We start from the raw sequence: 22,606 nt of genomic DNA on the forward strand, positions 1-22,606 counted from the left end.
CTACGGCAAAAAAGTTGTTAAAAACCAAAAAGAAAGATCTGCCCCAAGCATACACAAAAATTCGTAAGGTCCGCAGATTCGTTTCGTGGTTTAGTTGGCATAGCGTTTGCTAGAAGACGCTGGGTCGAATCCAGCCGAATCGAAGGAATTGTTTCTAATGTGTTCGATATTTGTATTAATAATTATAGCAAAAATTAGTGGAGTAATTTCACAAAAAATTGAATATCATGGTGATGAAACATTATAACATTCAATAAACTTAAGAACAAGTAAGTTTATTGAAATTCTATTATGGAAAAATAGTTTTGTTCTGAAACATTTTGACTGTTATTTTGAACCCGATAACAATATTTTTTATCTAATTCTGGACATGATCGCTTCATATAAAACCAAAGCAATTATTCCAGAATATTCGAGAACTTGGTCATGTCTGAGTGGCGTTAGGGAGTCATCCAGTGTATAATAAAATGAGAGTTCGGACTGTGGGTGGTTCGTCTCGTTTTTATTTCCTAATTTATTATACAGACGCCAGTCAGACTGGTTGGGGTATGGCCGGAGTTGGGGCGAGAAACCCATATATAGAGTATACCATAACATAGAACATGCTCAGTTGCATATCAATGATGGAGCGACAATGTCTACTAAAATTTGAAAGATTTGTTGTAAGTTCCTTTTCTTAATACCGTTTTAAATACCAATTTAATCATTTTAAGGATTTATATTGTACTCATAGGAATAAAAGTTATAATACAAAATTCTTCTTTTTTTAATTTCTAAACTTAACCCGGCGCCAATGACGTTGGGTCATATTGACCCGAGGCGATTTACAACGGGCATATTTTTGTTTTACGCCAATTGCACGATTTCAACGTTTGAGTAGCTGGAGATACAACCCTCCTCTACCCGACTCGCTGGTGTACTAAATGTGAAGCCATCTGCACAGCCAAGTAATACGTGCATTAAGTCAAAACGGGTCAATATGACCCAGCGTCATCGCTGGCGTGGTATTTTTGTGACTGACATTATTGGTTTATTTACTGTTTATAATTAATTAATCTTATTCCTGCTGCTTGTTGCATGCTGACAGACATCAATTTAATCATTTGGCACCAATACGTGAACTTTGCAAAGCATTTGTTGAACAATGCCAAAAATGTATCCTGCGGGCGAAAACTGCACTATTGATGAAATGTTGGTGGTATTCAAAGGACGATGCAAATTTACGCAATACATACCAACCTCTGGCACATGCGAGAGATGTCAAGTATGTCCGTTCAAAAAGGATAAAAAAACATCTCATACATGTAATGCATGCTAGATTTATATATACTATCTATATACCCGGATCATACGGGAAGGTACTGCAATAGTTGCAGCAGTTGCACGTCTCTGATTGAGGACGTAGAAGACTAATTTCTAATAATAAGTTTGAGTGACCTTTCTTTTAGTATATAAGACTATTAATTGCTATTATTATTCAGAATATTTTACTAAAAATAAAAGAAATATCAAAATTATGTTTTCAGTGTTGATTTTGCACGTGTTATTGAGAACGCTAATTAAATATTTATTTATACAATTTATTGTTATTATTTTTATTTCAGTATATGTCTTGACGACCCTTACTTAATACGTATTTATAAAAATTTAGACAACTACTTTAATTTTACAAAAAATTATCAATGAAATTCGGGTCACGATGACCCAACGTCACCGTCGGCGTAATTATTTTCACGTCATTGGCGCCGGGTAAACATATTATGTCTTGAAACAAGTTTTTTAAGTTAATAGTAATATGTTAGACAATCACAAAAATTGTCTGATCTCAAATAGTTTTGGGTCATGGAAAATATTTCCATTTTGAAAAATTATATTCTAAAAAATTGTCAAATGTTGAAGATACTGAACTGAACCCCATAGTTTTGATGGAGCCAATAAAATAGTTATTTGTTATGCAAGGCTGCAAAGTTGTTGTTTGACGCGACTGCTTGTATTGAAACCTGAGAAAACTAAGGAAGCTAAGATTAAAACCACGGGCGAAGCGTTTGGTTCAAAAATAGATTCCTGAGCGTAGCGAGGGTTTCAAGGCACGAGACGCAAAACAATTTTGCTGCCGAACGAAACACACAACTTTTCACCTCACTATAGACAGGAAAATGGTGGATGAAAGAAAAACTGTTGAACTTATAAAACATCAGTTTTTTAAATTAAAAGAAAAAGTTTATCTTCGGATGCGTTCTGAATTTACACCTCATCAATTTTTATTCTTGCTTGTACTTTTATTTTGTGTGATTAAGTGATAGACTAAAAAATTGGGTACTCAATCGGGTATTTATTTACTTAATCTGGAGTTATTTTAGGAGTGTAGCCATAAATATGAATATTGGAAAAAGTGATTATGATTAATTGAGCGAAAATGGAGCGTGGTAATAATAACAGACTTTCTAAAAGGCAATAAGAAAACAAGCTTACGTAACTAAATTAGAATTTATATTCAGATGTTTCCATATCTTTAGGATTAAACCTGCAAGCATCACAAGCATATTTTAAACCATTGTTTTGAAGTTTTTGCTTAAATAATATGAGGTATATTATTACGCGACATGCAATGAATGTATAACAGAAATACGACATGTGCCTCCAAGGCATAGGATATACATATAACAAGTTTCCCGAGCTAGCGTTTTCTATGAATATATAATAACGTTCGGCAATACCCTGCATTTATACAGCTTCCGTGCAATAAGCAAGTGAACTGACCTGCATCATTTACTTCATTTGAAATTTCACAAATACCTTTCGAGGTGTGAAAATATTTCTTTTTCTCTGAGTTCGTTATTTTTACGTTCTTTATTTTTAACCGACTTCAAAAAAGAAGGAGGTTCTCAATTCGACTGTATGTTTTTTTTTTTGTATGTATGTTACGCGATAACTCCGGTATTTGTAAACCAATTTATATGAATATTTTTTTGTTGGAAAGAGGGTACCTCAATAGTGGTACCATTTAATTATGAAGAAAATCATCCACCTCTAAGGGTGGCTGTTCACGCACGAAGATTCATTTTTATAAATAGCGCCTACATTTTAGTATAATGAGCAATTATTTTAATGGTTGATTTTGCTACCTTTTGAATTCTTTTATTCTAGGCGTTTTTCTCTCTCAATACACTTTGAGTAGTGAGAACCGATTTTTATTATCTCCTGTGTCAAGTACCGTATAGTGGCGAACTAGGGGATAAAACTTGGTAATTATAAGTAATTCCACGTAGTTTTGAGGTCGGTTTTTTTAGTATTCTATACTGAGATTATATTTATACTAAACAATGTGCTAGCCAAAGTTATTCTCAGTAGTTCCATGTACTCAGTTCCACGTTGCTTAGTTTGGATAATTCGTGTCCTTGGTATAATAAAGCCACATGTAATCATACGTCAAAAGTGCTTTTGTCACATGAAAGTCATAAAAATAATAAACAAAGTATGTATGCTTTTTTAGTCAACGGGAAAACAAGTAGTGCATCTGGTGGTAAACGACATGTCCTTAACAGTTGCAGTGCCACTTAAGTGCCACTTACAGTGGAACTTTAAATCACAAAGATCTAAGGTGCACTGCCACTGCGACCGTCACCCTGAGACATATGTTGACAAGTACACAATACAAGTAATATCTTATTTTGGGTATATGCAGTCGGTCATAAACTTCGGTATAATTTTTTGGTGAAACTCAGCAGAGTTTATGCAGGTATTTAACACGCAAAAACGCTGTGTACGTATTATTTGCGGTAGGTTTCAAATGGATTCGTGTAAGCCATTTTTCGACAAGTGCAAAGTCCTACCTTTACCCTGCCTGTATATTAAGGAGGCTACTGCATTTGTCCAGAAACTCCGTCCTATTTTGAAATCGTAAATAAAGGGAAATTAAGAAATTTAGGACATGGGCCTAGAATGGTTTACTCAACAATCATACCTCAGCATTTTACCACAAAAGCTTTTACGTAATGTCGGTCAAGGTATACAACAGCATCCCAAATGAATTTTAAAAATCGAGTACGTAAAATTTAAAAATGCTATTAGTAAATGCTTGAATACAAAACTTTATTATAGTGTACAAGATTTTTTTGACGACAATGACAAATTTAGTGACTAGCGGTGTGACATGTTTATTAATAATTGTTTTTTTCTTTCATATTGTAATGCAATTTAATTTTAATCTGTGACACTTAATAATATTGTACACCTTATCTGGTAAACTATAGAGCACAAACCAACGTAATATTTTAAGACCTTATGTAATTACTTATAGTTATGCAATAAATATATTCTTATTATTATTCTTAATAAGTCCCATGTGTCCGTAATTTCACCAGTACCTTTACCCTTCATAATCGAAACGCAGTAATTCTTAGCGGCTAAAACAAATAATGTAGCTGTATTTTCCTGAACGAACTCTTTCACAAGGAGCTCTACTGCTAGGAAAATGTGAAATTATGTAAGTTACCTATTTAAGCATAAAAATTTATCGACTGATTTAGTTCAAAAAGTCTTTAAAACTCCCTCCTGTAGGGCTAGCACGTAGTATTTGACAAAGCGACAAAAAGCGCGAGATATTCGTATTCTCGCATAGAGATAAAACGCGAGAACTCTATGCGAGAATGCCAATATCTCGCGGATTACGTCGCTCTCGCGCATATCGCGCCCTGCTGTGCTAGCCCTACTGAAAAATTGTAATTGTGCGAATGTGGCCTCATTGCACCAATTTCGAGCTTCTAGTGTCCATGTTATCAAAGTGACTATATACGTAAGTGATTAATTAATACAGTCCACCCCGCTGGTTAGTACTTTCCCCTTAAATCAAGTTGATAAGCTGCAGTTGAGCTTGATATGCGCAGAACTGCGCATATCGGTCCTGGAGGCCTCTGTCGTGGCAGAGAAGGTAGTGGCTGTGGTTGCAAGACTGGGAGGCTGTCCCCGAGAATCGGTGTAGTCCGGGGAAGTGAAACTTGATTTCAACGGTTTAGGGGCCGTTTGGTTGTGTTGCCTGGTGGAGGTAGCGAAGAATGTAGTGGAAGGTGGCAGACTCCTCGTGGCTTGGACGTCGACGCAGGTCAAACTGCTCGACTACCGCTGGCTCCCCTCCCCTGAAGAGGGTAGTAAGGGGCTATGGTTTTGTCTCGGCCTTTGTAGGGGGTGATGTTCGTTGGGGTGTACTTCTCTCCTAACCGGATCCTTGCCGAGTTCGAACAATATCTGGTCGAGCTTGGCGTTCTGATTGACAGGAGTCACCCCGACTTGGTGGTCGTGACTGGAGACTTCAATGCCAAGTGCAGAGCGTGGGGATGTCTGGTGACTGAGGCACGTGTCACGTTGCTGGAGGACTGGGCGGCTATGACCGGCTAGGTCGTTATTAACCGGGGATCGGTGAATACGTGCGTGCGGCAACAGGGTGGCTCCATCGTGGATATCACGTTCGCAAACGCCGCCCTGTCACGCCGTATCGAGGGCTGGGAAGTGCTCGAGGACGCGGAAACACTAACGGATCACCGGTATATTCGGTTTAATGTTTTCGCTCTCCCAGAAGCCCCAAGAGATCCAAACCGATCTCCGATCGAGCGAGTGGACGGTTCTCGTTGGGCGCTGAAGCGCCTGGATAGGTATTTGCTGAATGAAGTAGCCCTAGTCCAGGCCTGGGTGCCAGTACCCGAAGGTCCGGTCGTAGTGGAGAGGGAGACTCAGTGATTGGGGGAGGCGTGTGCGACGCGGCCATACATGTATTAGACCTCATCCCCCTCGGCCCAAGGTGAGCTGTTGGTCCGCGGCGCTCACCCAGTTGCGAAAGTCCTGCGAGGAGGCGAGACGCCAACATCACCGGTGCCGAAAGCGTCGTAGGCGAGATGTTGAGGAGCTGTCGCGACTCTATGAGCGATGTGTCTATAGCGAAAACTGCAAGTTGTTGCGGGAGGCTATCGGCAGAGCCAGGGACCTAGAGAGGTCAGAGATACTGGAGACTGTTAACCACGATCCATGGGGAAGGCCGTATAAGGCGGTGCGATGTAAACTGCGCCTAGGTAGTGCATACTGCACGATCTCTGTAGTGTAGTGTAGTAGAGGTAGTGCAGTACGCTCTCGATACTCTGACCGCTAGAACCCATTGCGGTCTCCGCAACATGGTCTTGCCGTGCGTATATACAGGCGTCGGCAGATAGCGCTCGGCTCCCCCACATTCGGCAAAAGCCCAGGGCAGACCCTTATCTAATGGGAGTCAAAAACGGGGGCTTTTGTCACCCATTAGATAAGGGTTCACGGGTTGGTTGGTGTGCCAAGTACTCCCGGCATGCCACTAACGATGGAGGGGGAATAGTGATCCCCCACTGGTGAGTCCGCAATGGCGAACAACCGCAGATGGGGCCGTGTATCGTAAACCACGTGGCCACAGCTCCGTCGGACACGGGGTGTGGGAATACCCGGGGTTTTTTAGTATGTAAGAGTCTCACATTATAAATTTAAGTTAAAGATTATAAAGTTAAGTTAAATTTTAATTATAAATATAAGTATCCATGACGGATTTTCCCCCGGAAAAAAAGGGAAGACCCCTACCTACCACCTTACCTATTTCTGCCGTCTTCCGGTTTTGGAGGATAAGGGTGTTGGTGAAACTACGGACACATGGGACTTACCAATTTATGCCTCAGAGTGATGGGCGCAGTGGCAGTGCACCTCAGATTTTTGCGATTTAAAGCTCTAAGTAACACTGCAACTGTTATGGACAGGCGTGTAGCTTACCAACAGGAACTAACGACACGTTCGTCCCGTCACTTGATGTTATAAAAATAAAATTAAGGCAATGGAATAGCCATAAAATTTCCTAATATATGCATATTAAAACCTGTTTTAAACTTTACCTGTTTTAATCGATCGATCGCTGAACTAGTTGCAAACTTGAAGCTGAAATAACTCAGGATTTAAAACAATAAATTTCAAAACTTTGACAGGGTGGCTGTTATCGGGTGACAGTTGTGTGGAAAATAACTTTATATAAGTGTGTAGATAATTATTTGAAAGCTAGTTTCACGTCATTGACTGACAGATTTTTTTATTACTCTAGGTAATAAACAGTTGTATGACAATAGTAATTTACACTATTCCTCTTAAAATAGATCATAGTGCCAGCAATTTGTTAACAACTAGGTAGTGTCCACAACTACCTAATGGAATAAGTACTTCGAGTAGCCTACTGTACTGTTACTTGGAAAATGATCCGTTCTACATACAAACTTTCATCCCCTAATTCACCCCCTTTAATATTTATTTTTGGGACAAAAAGTAGCTACGTCCTTATTCTAGGTCCCATCTATCTTTATACTAAATTTCATCAAATTGCTTCAACAGTTTGGCGTCAAAACATAACTAGTTTAGATTACGATAGGTTAGACAGATATGGTGGGTATTTTGTTAAATTATTTCTGATGTTAACATTCTTGTTTTATATACATGTCAGACGAATTTGGTCGGTGAGAGGGTAGTAGGGGGGAGTCCTCGCGGCCACCCATTGCTCCTCGGTTGTTTTCCATAGTAAAACAATGCTGAGTACAGTAATCAGCCTATTTATTACTCATAAACAATTTACAAGGTGAAATAATAACTACGTTATCAAGTGATCGTGTCCGCTGTGAGAATCGAACTGCCGCCTCGTCTTCCACGGCTCGCTTTTATAAGGATTCCCCCCAAGCGGCCGGCAAAGAACCAGAGATAACGACATGTTGTTTATACGCAGTAGTTCGTAACGAGCTCGAGAGATGGCGCTACATGTAGGCGATCGCGCCGATACAATTGTTACAAAAATTTTACAAGCTCAGCATTAATTTAAGAATGAAGGCAGAATTTAACTAATGATAACAAAGTTATTAAATGGCATTTCCAATTTGTAGTGAAAATTGGCAATTCTTTCGTTTACTGAGATTGGTGTTTAAAAGATCAGTATTAGAAAAAAATATTATTGTACCTGTTGGTGGAACGGTATATAAAAGAATTACGTGTATATAATTTATTAAGTAGCGGGGAAGAAATAGAGGACGTTTGCGATAGGAGCGCATGGGAAGACGTACAAGATCCATTTACCATAAGCGTGTCAAGAGGCTTATAGGTGACTAGGATTTAGTAGAAATAAAGCTGCAGAACCTTGAACACCATCGTAAAGTTGCCTCTTTGCCTGTCACCGACTTTAAGCGCCCAGGCTTTCGCGCCATATAAAGATATGGAGAAGACTAGCGTGCCAACTATGTGTATCTTTGTTCTATTGCGAATCTTTCTGTCCTTCCATATCTTTGCAAGTTGTGTCATGGCAGTTTTTGGCATATCGATACGTCATAGTATTTCAAGTTCACTGTTTCCTCCGTTGCTGATGACTGACCCAAGATACGGGAACTCATCTACTGTCTCGTATTCTTTTAGTGTATCTGAACGTTGGATGGAAGCGAGACGGTCAACGATCATCAGTTTGGTTTTCTTTTTATTAATTACTAGTCCTAGGTCTTCACTGACAGTTTCTAGTCGCCTAAGAAGCTCCACCATCCTTCAATTTTCACCCCTCCTTTCCATCCTTAAAGGGCTTTCCGCGTAATAAATTCGCCATACATATTATAAAGAATAGGAGATATTACACAACCCTGTCTTACGCATTTCTTGAACTTAAAAGGTCCTGATGTGCTATTTCCTAGTTTAATAGTGCCGTAACCTGTTTCGTACAATGTTCTTACAATGAGTACTAGGTGTTATGGTACGCCTGATTCTCCAAGAACGATCCACAGCTGTGGCCATTCCACACAGTCAAAGGCTTTTTGTGGCGTGTTAAATTCATATGATTTTTTCTACTATATGCCTGAGGTTCAAGATTTGTACTCTGGTACCTTTTATCGTAACTTTTATTTTGTCTGGTAACGTTACCTACTTATCAGTATCGTACAGGAAATACCGCGGAGTGTGCGATGGACATACATGATTTGATTCCGCCTTCCTCTTTCCATCAACGGGGTTCCACCCTTATGTTGTGGATATTCCCAAGATACACACGAAGCGTTTCGCTTCTTCATTTACATGGCGAGTGGCTAGGGAGTAGAATTCCCTGCCTGCAGACTTATTCCCCGAACGTTACAACCTGGATCTTTTAAAGGCGGGAGTAAATAAGCATTATTTAGGTGTGCATGCTACATTGTCAACCTCATTGTCACTTTCTATCACGTAGGATGGAGGCCAATTGCGCATTTATTTTTTGTATAAAAATACAACAAAAATAAAACAAACGTAACAGCGCGGATTGTATGTGTCTGCGCCAGCCACGTGCCGTATACATTCACATAATTTCGCGATGCACTCGCGTCATATAGCGCTGGTCCTCTCACACGCCTTTCATTATTGTACGAATGTGTGCGTCCGTATTCCGTACACAGCCTGCGGCGGGCGTGCAAACATTATAAGCCGCGCTGCTGCGTATGAATGGAGTTACCATATTTATCTTATTATACTATGCTCCTAACGTAAGCCCAGAAGCGCGAAAGAATCGATTTGATAATTTAGGATTTTATATAGCGAAACTAAATCAAACAGGTTCAAGAATCAATCCTTATATTACGACAGTAATTGAGTGAATTAAAAGTTTTTTTGCGAGCTTTTCTATTCCATTGATATGAACCTGTAAATATAGATTCCATATAATGTTTCCAAAAGGCTATAAATTACAATTCCTTATTTTTTATTAAACAAAAAGTAAAGACGAATGTACGAGATCTTTTGCAGAAATAAATTATTAGATGCTAATTAAAAACGGGTAGTATTTAACCACTCACCAAAAAAGCAAGCTTTTTCACAACCAAATATGCCACTTCCCCTACAAGAGTACTGATTGCACATCAAAATATATACGTCAAAAGAAAATTAATTTAGCATTATGTACTAAAATTAATGCGTAATATTTTATCGTACTGCATATCTAATATCTAATATTTCTGGCACACAACAAAAAGTATGACCACAAATTTATGAGAAAAAACATATCTATTTCACTAAAAGGTACATCGGAATGAAACATCATTTCATTTGAAATAATGGTCTAATTGTACAATTTGTCGAAAACAATAAGATCAACAAAAAAATTTATATTGCATAAAAACATTGCAACAAAATCCGATGCTTGAAAATGGTAGTATTTTTTTTTTGTATTTGCAAGTAAAGGTTCAATTTAGTTCCAATATTATGAATTACTTACAAGAAAATCAGCCCTAAAGCTTAAAATAAAAAGTAGAAAATAATTTAAACAAAAATTAAAATAACTTTTATTAACCTTTGCCCAGCATTGGGACACAATAGGTTAATAAAAAAAACTTTTATTGAATTATTAATGCAGGTCTTGCTTTCGCAGGACGTCCACGCTTCCTTTTCTGTCTGATTAAAACATTTTTGACGTCTGCTGGTGGTACCACATACATGAGCCGGATCGCGAGACCTACAACATGACTGTTTGCAGTTATAGTTTTTGAAAAAATGAGGGCAGTTTCATTTGCACAGCGTTCTAGCTCGTTTTTTATTCGGGCATATTGTACCAGACTCAAGGTTGTATGCAAAAGAGATAAAAAGTCCCAATTGTTTTCAGTAAATCAGATGACGTATTTGAAATAATGTTATGCGATATGTGTTATTCGTTATATCATAAATATATATGGTGTATGTGATTCATTGTATAAACAAAGATAATTTGTGGAGCAACTTTTGAGAAAAATTACGGTAATTTTGTTAAAAGAATTGTTATTTCGTTTAGAGTTAATTTAAATTGATGTGCAATCAGTGGGTTGGGGCTGAGCTGTAGGCTACCAACGGGAGTTGGGGCTGAGCTGTAGGCTACCAACGGGGTCACAGGTGGTGGATAGTGAATGGCCACCAGATATGGTGGTTAGCTGGGAATATATTGAATAAGCAGTCCCCAACCAAGCAGCGGCAGCGTTAACAGGATGTAGTGGCAAACCCGGTGGGATGGGTTTGCTTATAAAATACTGCATAAAGTCCTACGACGACGACTGTGACATGGCGAGAAAAAGCCGCCATTTTAAAAGCTTTCCCCTAGCATCGGGCAACGGCGGTGCTAGTACTGGTAGAAGGCGGAAGAAGTATGTTCTGAAAAGGCTTCTATCTAGATATCAGCAGGCGACCTCCCGGCCGATGAACCGCGGTGCAGAAGGCAAGCGGGAAACCACTGCACAATATCTCCCGAAAAAGTAGCAAAAATGGTGGAAAAAAGTAAAAGTAATATTGTTCTTGGCAACGGGCTGCCACGATGTAACATGCCGTGGCGGTCTGAGTCCGGCAGGGGCAGAAGCAAGGCTGAACCGGTCGTCATCATGCGAAATCCTTGTAAATTGGGAACGTGGAATGTCAATACACTATTGGCACCGGGAAGATTGGAGGAGCTACTATTGGAAATGAAGAGACTAGAAATAGAAGTGTTGGGGTTAGGAGAAATAAGATGGGAAGGGAACGGAGATTTTTGGCTTGGCGATTATAGGATCATATATACAGGAGATAAAAGGGGAAGTTATGGAACAGCCATTATACTGAATAAAAAATGGGGCAATTTAGTAGAGAATACCATTCATCATAGTGACAGAATAACGGCCGTAAAACTTAAAGCGATACCAGAAGATTTAGTAGTCATACAAGTATATATGCCGACAGGACAACACCCAGATGAAGAGATTGAACATATGTATGATCAAATAGATTCCATAATAGATGCGACTAAAGAAAAAGATAACTTGATAATAATGGGAGATTTTAATGCTGTTGTAGGGGAGGGTAAAGTAGAGAATATTGTTGGAGAGTTTGGTTTGGGAAAAAGAAATAAGAGAGGTGAAAGGTTAATTCAATTTTGCAGAGAACATAATTTGTCAGTTTTAAATACCCAGTTCAAAAATCCAAAAAGAAGACTTTATACGTGGAAAATGCCCGGAGATATAGCAAGATACCAAATAGATTTCATACTCGTTAGACAAAAATTTAGATATCAAGTGAAAAATTGTAAAGCTCTCCCTGGGGCAGACATGAATACTAACCATAACCTTTTAGTTACCATTTACAACTTACAATTTACAATTTACACGCAAAAAAGTGTAATAGAAAAACTAAAACCAAAGAAATTGATCTCACTAGATTAAAGGAACACAATTATAACGTGCAATATCATAATAAAGTAGGAAATAAATTAGTTAAGTTCAAAGAGTGCAATAATTTAGATGATATGGACGTTGAGGATAGATGGATAAACGCAAGAGATATTATGAGGACAAGTGCAGAAGAAATATTAAAGAAAGCAAAAATAGTGCCAAGAAAGACGTGGCTAGACAAAGAAACCAGTGATCTAATTCTAAAAAGAAGACAGTACAAAAACAAATCGGATTCAAAAAGTAGGGAGGAGTACAGACGACTGACGAATAAAATAACTAACTACTGTAGAAATAGTAAAATGAGAGAGATTGAGAACAACTGCAAGAAAATAGAATACTATTTACGAAAGGGGAATATAGATAAAGCCTATAGTAAAATAAAAAGCATGAATAAAAAGAACAGAACCCGAAGTACAACCATTCTAAGTGAAGACGGAACAATTATATTGGACAGTGGGGGAATCGCAAACAGGTGGAAGAGATACATAGAGGAACTATACGAGGGGGAGGAATTGGTTGATATTGATCTGGAAGATGAAGGGTGTGTTGGTGAGGACGAGCTTGGGCCGGAAATAATTAGAGATGAATTTGATTTGGCGGTGAGGAACATTAAAAATGGTAAAGCAGCGGGTTATGACCGCATCTTCATAGAACTCATAAAGAAAGCACCGGATCAAATGATAGACGAGATTTTCGAAATAATTACAAAAATTTACCGGTCAGGAAAAGTGCCTTTGGATTTTTGTGTCAGTAAAACAATAGCAATACCCAAGAAACATAACACTCGTAAATGTGAAGAACATAGAACCATCAGTTTGATCTCACAAGCATCAAAAATAATTTTGAAAATCATCCAAAATAGAATTAGACCAAAGGTTGAATCATTCATTGGAAACGACCAATACGGCTTCAGACTGGGCAAGGGTATCAGAGAGGCAATCTTGGCATTGAGGCAGATAGTAGACAGAAGGTTGGATTTGAATTTAGAGACCTATTTAGCCTTTATTGATTTAGAAAAAGCTTTTGATAGGGTGAATTGGGGGATGATGGTGGAAGTGCTGAGAAAGGCCGGGATTGACTACAGGGATAGAAGAATTGTTTTTGAGCTATATAAAAAGCAAGAAACCATCATAGAAATAGAAGCAGAAAGTAGAAAAGCAAGAATCAAACGGGGAGCACGACAGGGTTGTTCACTTTCGCCACTAATTTTCAACATTTTTATCGAAAGCGCAATACGAAAGATTTTAGAAACATCTACAGAAGGAATAAAAGTTAATGGGGACAGAGTGGTTTTTATTAGATTTGCCGATGATATCGCTGTAGTTACGGAGAGCAGAGAACAGCTGGAAGCCCTTTTCAATAGAATGAATCAGATTTTTACGGAATTCCGTTTGACAATTAATAAAAGTAAGACCAAAATATTGGTTGTCTCAAAACAACCTATCAGAGTTAACCCTATTCATATAAATGATACTTCAGTGGAGCAGGTTCCGCATTTCAAATACCTTGGTAGCATTATTACAGAGGACTCTAAATGTACCACAGACATAAGGACCAGAGTTGCAATGGCGAAGCAGGCATTCCATAATAAAAGAAACATTCTCACATCAGGAATACCGTTGGATCTGAAAAAAAAAATTTGTGAAAGCCTATGTCTGGAGCACTGCACTCTATGGATGTGAGACCTGGACCATCACAAAGAGAGACAGAGAGCGATTGGAGGCATTTGAAATGTGGTGCTGGAGACGTATGGAGAGGATAAGCTGGACCGAGAGAGTGACTAATGAGGACGTTCTGGAGAGGATTGGGGAACGGAGAGGGCTGACGGAGACAATAGAGAATAGGAGGGGAAAAATGTTTGGACATTTGTTGCGCAACGACGAACTATTGACGGTTGTTGTTGAGGGAAAGATGGAAGGAAGGAGACAGAGAGGAAGACCGAGAATGGCATTCTGTGACCAAATAAAAAGAAAGGTTAATGTGAGCAGTTACAGGGAGGTCAAGGAGTTGGCTATGGACCGTGAGGAGTGGAGGAGGCTACACCGACAAGAGCATGGCTCTTAAATAAAATGAATGTGCAATCAGTATTTTTGTTATGTCAACCATATTTTTGTCAATAAATTAACACTTTCATTGTACACTAAGAAATTAGCAGAGGTCTAGTTTTGATACATGTTTTTATATTATTTTTGATACTAGTTTTGTTAGACAGTTGTTTTATTTGTAGTGAAATATTTTTTTTAGATGTGAAAGTTATTTGAATATTGAACATAATTTTATAGGTATGTATTAAGTTTTCTGATATGCACTTAAATATTTCCCATTAAAAACCACGTTATAACAAAGAGATCTTGTTTTCAAATAAGGAATGAAATTTGTGAAACATTGCTTAGTGAACAACGCCACTAAGAAGAACAAAAAACTGTGTATATTACTGTATACAACTTTTTTTTTTTGTAAAATGTGCTCTATGGTGTGCGTGGAATGAATCTGGCACACAATGGCAACAACTGGGCACGGTAATGCAGTGTCTAGACTAGTTAACTTTCCAACACAATGCTTCCACTGACTTACGACCAACAGACTCTTTCAAAGCTTCCTCTCCTACAACCATCTCTGAAGGTTACCCCACTTAACACAAAATTTTCTTTCTTAAAATAATCAACACTTGTTTCAAAACTTACTGCTGAGAAACCACATGACTAGTACGGCAGTGCCATCTTTACCAAATGTAGCTTTAAATGAAACATCTGTATCATCTCAAATTGTAATTTCCATAGATATCGGAACATGTAGGTACAATCACATGTGTGTATAAACCACCAAGAAAACAGTTTTCATTCTTTTATGATAATAATATATAATGATAATAATGATAGATAATGATAACAATAAATAATTTAAGCGACATGCCTGTCTATAACAGTTGCTGTGCCACTGAGAGCTTTAAATCGCAAACATCTGAGAGGTACTGTCACTACGCCCGGCACCCTGAGACATAACAAGGTGTTACTTCTTCTCATGATCTTAACCCTGATACTACAACTACAACTACAACTACAACTACTTCTAATTATTCTTCTTTTGTTCTTAATCAATTTACTGACTGTGATGTTGAGAGAAACATTTTAGCTATTTCATCTAATGCTGTTGGTAGTGATTGCATTAGTCGTAATATGATCGTTCCTCTCCTTGATATCCTCACTCCCGTCATTACTAAGATCCTTAATTAATCTGTTTCCACCTGTGTTTTTCCCACTGCTTGGAAAGATGCTTACATCATTCCGCTCCCTAAAAAATCCAAGCCGAGTACATCGTCGGACTACCGTCCCATATCAATTCTTCCTTTCCTGTCCAAAGTCCTAGAAAAGCTTGTCCACTATCAGTTAACTCAGTTCCTAAACCGTAACAACCTTTTCAATCCTTACCAGTCTGGTTTCCGCACCGGCACTCACTAAAACCACTGACGACCTCCGTGCGGGCATGGAGAAACAACAAGTCACTATTTTAACACTCCTTGACTTCAGCAACGCATTCAACGGTGTCGACTTCGATCTTTTATTGGGAGTACTACGTTCTCTCAACATATCTCCAGCAGTTATTGATTGGTTTCAGAGCTACCTGTGTGGACGTCGACAGCGGATACTTTTTGATGATTCCTTCTCTACGTGGTGTGGCACCTCTGCCGGCGTCCCGCAGGGCGGCGTTCTTTCTCCTCTCTTATTTTCTATTTTTATCAATTCTATTACTCAATCGATCACTTCTTCCTATCATCTTTATGCGGACGATTTGCAAATTTACACCCAGTCGTCTCTTAGTAATATAACATCTGCTGTCAATGCTACCAATAACGACCTTAATTCTATACTTCTCTGGAGTCAGTCGTTTGGACTTAAGGTTAACCCGTCCAAAACTCAGTGCATCGTTATTGGTAGTCCGTGGTTTGCATCAAGAATCGATTATAGCTCGCTTCCACCGGTGATGTTCGATGGTGTCCAGATTTCTATTTGGGAGTCAGTTAAGAATCTGGGGGTTATTTTTGATAAATCTCTTTCATGGAAACCGCACGTTGCTGAGGTTAGCAGGAAGGTGTTTAATGCGCTTTTCTCACTGAGAAGATTAAGAAATTACCTGCCAATTAAAACCAAAATTAACCTGGCTCAAAGTCTCCTACATCCGATACTGGACTATGCTGATGTTTGCTACCCTGATTTGACAGTCACTCTTCTTAATAAATTGGAACGGCTCCAAAACATGTGCATACGCTTTATTTTCGGACTCCGGAAATTCGACCATGTTTCCCAGTTTCGCAAACAACTTAAATGGCTACCAATCCACCGTCGTAGAGACCTTCACGTCCTTTCCCTCCTTTTTTCAATTCTTTACGACACCTTTGCTCCTCCTTACCTCAAAGAACGTTTCGTCTTTCACGCTTCTACACTTGACCGTCCACTTCGCTCCTCTCAAACCCTTTCTTTAGAAATGCCCTCCCATTCTTCTGATTTTTTCTCTAACTCTTTCACTGTTTCTGCTATCCGATTGTGGAATTCTCTCCCTGAAAATATTCGACGATCCCCCTCTTTACATACTTTCAAACAACGTGTCAAGGAGCACTTTCTTGAGCAGTGACTTCTTTCCCTTTCTGTCTTTAATGTCCTTGTTCTGTTGTTATTATAATCCTTCATCATAATATAATAAGTAAATATTTTTATAATTATTTATTTATGTATTTACATTGATATCATTGTGTATTTATTATTTTTATTTATTTACTTTAAAATGATATATTATTGTGTTTATTATTAGTATTTATTTATATTATATACTATATTTATTATTAGTATTTATTAATATTGTGTCTCAATCTATCGCTGTGGTAGTATCTTGGTTGCACCCCCTTCTAAGTACTTTTCCTATCCTAAGGTTGCCTGGAAGAAATTGCTACTTAGCAATAAGGCCGCCTGTTGTGCGTATGTTTATCTATACATGTGTTTATGTTCGTGTGTTTATCTGTGCAATAAAGTATATTCATTCATTCATATTCATTCAAGGTCCGCGTGTCTGTATCTCTATTTATAGATAACAAATAATAATTGTATATGCGTTGGTTATATAATTTTTATTTATATTCACTTTTATTTTGACTAGAATAACGTTAAAATGTAAAAACAACCAATTTTCGCATTAAGCGGTATTGTTGGTTGAACGACGTAGTAAGTACTAACTAAACAATAATATGGGATCTGAATATTGTAAACAGGAAAACTTCAGGCAAACATCATTGTCGTTAAATTTGACATTAGAAAACAAAACGGGTATTGTTGACTTTGTTGGACCACAAACAAATTTTGTTTCTAATTAAATTCAGCAATTGAAACTGATTTACAAGCAATAACATTTTATAAATTCAATAACAACACCTTAGAGGCTAATTGTAAGATAACACTAAATTGATTTTACTGATGGGAAAAATCGAAAACATAATAATTTTTTATAAAAAAAACGACCTCAAAAGTTTGTGGAATGTGTACATATTTGCCCAGTTTTATTGAAATCGATTAAAGGAAAGTAGGTGAAATATAATATTAGCCAGTTTACTACCTTTAGAGTTGGAATATTTTCTTTAAATATGAATGGGACCTTTCCAACAAAAAAATAACCATCGAAATACAATCGAATACCTTCTCCTTTTTTAAAATTGGTTAAAAACTGAGAGCTACTGCTTAAGATGAAATGAGATCCAAAGTAGGCATTTTGACGTATTATAACGACACGGAAAATCGGTTTTTTGACGTTAAAAAATATAATTTTATTTGTTTTTTTATTGATAATGATAACGGAAGATACCAGTTTTCTTAGGGTTCCTCTCTTATCGGAGGTTGGACAACATCATGGCAATCCTGACTTTAGAGGCTGCTACTCTAAGGAGCAAGGTGGTGACTGCAGCCGAACCATTACTTCAAATTTTTCAACCAGGTGTGCCGCCTTTTGCCAATACTTCGTTTTCCAGTGATTTTGCCTCATGACGTGGCTGAAGTACGACATCTTCCTGCATCTAATGGAGGTCATAAGCTCCACTTTTTTCTTCAGTTTATTGAGTACTTCTACATTAATTGTAACCCGGTCACGCCTCGAGATTCTAAAAATACGGCGGTAAATCCACATCTTAAAAGCCTCGGATAGAGCTCGAAACACAATTGACTAAACTTTGCTCAATAAAAAAAATCTAAAAGTTCCGCAAAATTTTCATTTTTACTTCATTAGGTTCTTACTAGAGATTCAATTAAATTTTCTCTCCCGTGTTCGGTAATAAATACTTCAAGGGACTGTGAGCTTATTTTACAGTAAGAGAGTACAAGTTTGTGAAAGGCAAATGTCGTGCAATGAATTTCTACACGTTTATCTCACACGATTCAAAACCTACGCAACCACGAGACCATTGCGAATTTGCCACGAATTTGCGACAAAATTGTCATTAAAGGAAATACAATCTATTTAAAGGAAAAAAGTCTACGAATTTCAGCTTCATGTAGTTCTAAGAAAGAAATAAATTGTTCTGCGACATGTTTTACACATCAGAATCAAAGTAATTTGTTATGCTAAATAATATGCTGAAACAAAAAAATTAAAGCTTTACTTTTTAAAATTATTTTATACAGTGTGAACAGAAAATAAAATATTGTATATTAAAACTAAGAATGCTGCTGTAGCTTTACGATCTAGATATAAAAAGTTTCCCATTACATTAAGAAATACCGTAAACAAAGCAATGAGTGGAGGCCAGATGCTAAAGCTGCTAAAGCAAAAAAAAACTTGCTAGTCAGCTTGTAAACCCAGTTTTAAATTACAAATTTCTCAAGAGTTAGAGGAACAAAGCCTCACAGATAATAGAAGTTTTCTGCGAGTGCCATCATGAATCAAAGTATTATCTGCATGGAATATCAGGAAGACAATATAATATTCTACTTAATATTTGTCAGACAAATCGCAATACATATTGAGTAGTTACTGTTTATGGTTGCGGAGTGTGTGTAGTGTGCACGCGGTTTATATATAAGCTAATAATAAGCCGGTTTCCATTACCGATAAGACCAATTTAAGAAAGGATCGTCTCTAAGTTCTATATAGTATATTAAAATAATTATATTAAAATAAAAGAAGTATGGTAACTCCGTACAAAGTACCAGCGCTGTATAGGTGCACGATCGCCGCGCGGTATACAGACGCAGACATTCACAAAATAATGAAAGGCGCGATGGGACGACCACTGTTATGCAACGCAAGTGCATTGTGAGATTATGTGAATATGTGCGTCCGTACACGCGGCGGGTGTGCACATACGAGATGCGCTGCGCCATTTATATGGAGTTACCATTATGCTATGTCTAGTCTGAGCATTATGGGTAATGCCCTCGGAATTAATATTATTACTTTTCCAAGTTAGGCTCAACTCACACTGACGCAGAGTCGAAGCGTCGCGACGAGTCATGTTTTTCGCCTATAGCATATTCATCTCTATTTTCCCATTGTTAAGGTACAAATTTATGTTATGCAAATATGGAATCGCGCGTCGGTGTTTGGTTAGAGTCGAGCGGCTTCGCGTATTGCGGCACAACGCCGTGCGTTGCTTGCGCGCTATGAGGCGTCAGTTGCCGACCACACTGTGATCCGGGCGCGCTATTGCGAGCGACGTCGCGCGACGAGACGCTTCGACTCTGCTCCAGTGTGAGTTGAGCCTTATAGTTCTGGTAATTAGCGAAATTGTCTGGCTCGTAATTATTATTAATACGCTAATAGCCATTTAGGCCCTCGCCACGCTATTTGATTTGAGATTTTGTCTTTAGGTACTCACCGCACGTATAAACGACTTTAAGATATGTTCGGCTGCCCACTCGGCACGGTTTGCCAAACATGTTGCTGTCGGCTGCCAGGACGCATCTTCGCTTGCCGTGGCATTCCCTCATCGCTGTCTCCGTCGCGTAAGGCTCTAAGCATGCTGTTGGAAAGAAAGTTCAATTCAGAATAGATTTTTATAATAATTAATTGTATCTGTAGGTGAGAGGTAAAGGAGGAAATTTAAATGTTTTTGCAAATATTGCTTTAGAATGCTAAAAATCCCGTAATGGTCAAACACATGCAGTTCAATAGTCGTTTGTTTTGTATTTAACATATTTTATTTGACCTTAAAATTGATTTGCCTAATTAGCTGTGGCTTAAGCTGAATGAAGCGCTTTTGCGTACGCCACAACCGCACAAATGGCAGTACAACATTTGTAGTCGTTATATTTAGGTTTTTTGTTTTTATTTGTCAGTTTTGTCCTATTTTATGTTGTTTTTTTTTTCGTTTTTTGTATTCGTTATTTTGTTTATTAATTCTTTAGATTTTTTAGTGTTTTTAGTGTTACCAATGTTTTTTTTGTATCTATGTGTAGTGGCGTTGCAATAAATGTCTATTCTATTCTATTCTAATTAAGAGCCTCAATCTATTTAAAATGCTTTGTAGTAAAAAATACTAATTGCCACCTAAGAAGGTTCTTTGCCCCTTACGTACCGATTTTTTATCATGTTGGTTTAGGGATTTGCAATCTTACAATCGTTTTTCATATTTGGGGTTATCGGGGCGGCAATAGTGGTGTAACCTACTTTTAATTTAGTTTCTACGATATTACATTAAATGATGCTAAGGTACATTATTATTTTATATTTGTATGCTATTTCCATGTATAAAAAATGTGTAAAAACATTTGTAATTAAATATTTTTTTACATGAAAATAGCATCCAAATATAAAGTAATTATGTACTTTAGTATTATTGAAAGTAAGATTATAGAAACAAAATTAAATGTGAGTTACTACTTGCAACACTTTGCGCTGACAGTTTGAAGTGTTACTTATTTTTTAATAGGTCTTTTTTCTTTTTTTATTTATGTTTTTCTTAAACAATGTACTCAGTATCAAATACATGTAAATTACGATACAGCAATTGACAAGGTGTTAAAAAAGCAAAACATAAATTAAACGTGAAAACAGAATAGAAATTCGTTGAGAAATACAATAGTTCAAACAGTCACAAGCGTATCAGAAGTTAGAAAGGAACGGCAATAATTGTTTGTAACGTCGCAACCCTAATGGCGGCGTACAAGCTGCATACCAATGACCGTTTTGCTAAAAAGGGACAGAGCAACCCTCCACCACAGTCTTTTAACCATAAATATCTTTGGGGTTAGTTAAGATACCGAAAAACAACGAGATATATTTTCAGATTTTTTTTCTCACAGAATGTTCATGAGTATTGATTGATTTTTTTAAGTAATTATCCTATTAGTTATCAAATAAACACAGATTCAACTGTTTTGAACACGAGTGTCGATTACCACCAGGCGCACGACTTTTTCGTCTCGTCACTTGATAGGTACAAAAAAAAAACTGTCTTTAAAAGTGACACTCCATTAATGATAGTTATAATTTATAGAAATACAAGTATCTTCATCTGAATATTTTAACCGACTTCAACAAATAGAGGAGGTTCCCAATTTGACCGTATTTTTTGTGTGTATGTTACGCGCATACTCCGCCATTTGTGAACCAATTTCTTTGATTCTTTTTTTTTAAATGCCTCAGCAGCAGTTCCATTCAAGTTTGAAGAAAATATTTCACCTATAAGGGTGGCAAATTAGGATATAAATCCGGATTATTGGATTTCACCCACTTTTCCTGATATAAAACATGACAAATAGATATTGAGTAATTACACAAACTTTTGAGATCGGTTTTTTTATAAAAGAATTATAATTATTATTATATATTATAAACTTTGACTTGTAAGATTTTCTAAGATTATATTTTCAGTTGCTAGACTTCGGTTTAAATTTAATTATTTTAAATTAAATGAAAAATTTAATTTTTCTTCATCGCTATGTCCAATTCAGAAATGCTCAAATTGTTTCATAAGAAAGTGTGAAAGGCTTAGCTGAAAATTTCAAAATTTCCTGATGGAATTTAATATAGTTGTAAAGTGAAGTCTCCTTAAAAGCCGACACCTCTCTGTGTGGTAATGGTTATTAAAATTAAGCAATTTTGCACGTGCAATACTTAAAATGCTGAAGATGCTTTCTAACAAAGATGAGAGGGTGTAGCTTTGAAGTTATGGCAAAATTTGCAATATAGGTAAATACCACATGAGAGTTCTGAACTTCATTATAAAACCGAAAATTGTAGTAATGTAGAAGTTTTACACTTCCTTTTTTGAGACAACGCATGTTCCAAGGTACTAGTAGAATTTTATTTTCTTTCTAAAGAATGATGAGTCAAAATGGGCGCAAGTCCAACAGAATAGGTATATATATATATAGGAAATGAAACTATTTTTCCGGATTTAAATCGCGTATATTTGTTTTTTCAAA

General features: G+C 37.3%; 1 protein-coding gene across 1 annotated transcript in view; it reads right to left on the reverse strand.

The window, feature by feature from the left end:
• LOC113228636 overlaps window positions 1-22,606 on the reverse strand; it is a 75,369-nt gene that overhangs the window by 16,015 nt on the left and 36,748 nt on the right. The window contains exon 5 of the mRNA XM_026461990.1: window positions 20,056-20,199. Coding sequence (XP_026317775.1) covers window positions 20,056-20,199 — 144 coding nt within the window. The remainder of the gene's footprint in view (window positions 1-20,055; window positions 20,200-22,606) is intronic.

This window comes from Hyposmocoma kahamanoa, unplaced genomic scaffold, assembly GCF_003589595.1.
Source record: "Hyposmocoma kahamanoa isolate Upper Pololo Valley unplaced genomic scaffold, ASM358959v1 232, whole genome shotgun sequence".
Classification (NCBI taxonomy): Eukaryota; Metazoa; Arthropoda; class Insecta; order Lepidoptera; family Cosmopterigidae; genus Hyposmocoma; species Hyposmocoma kahamanoa.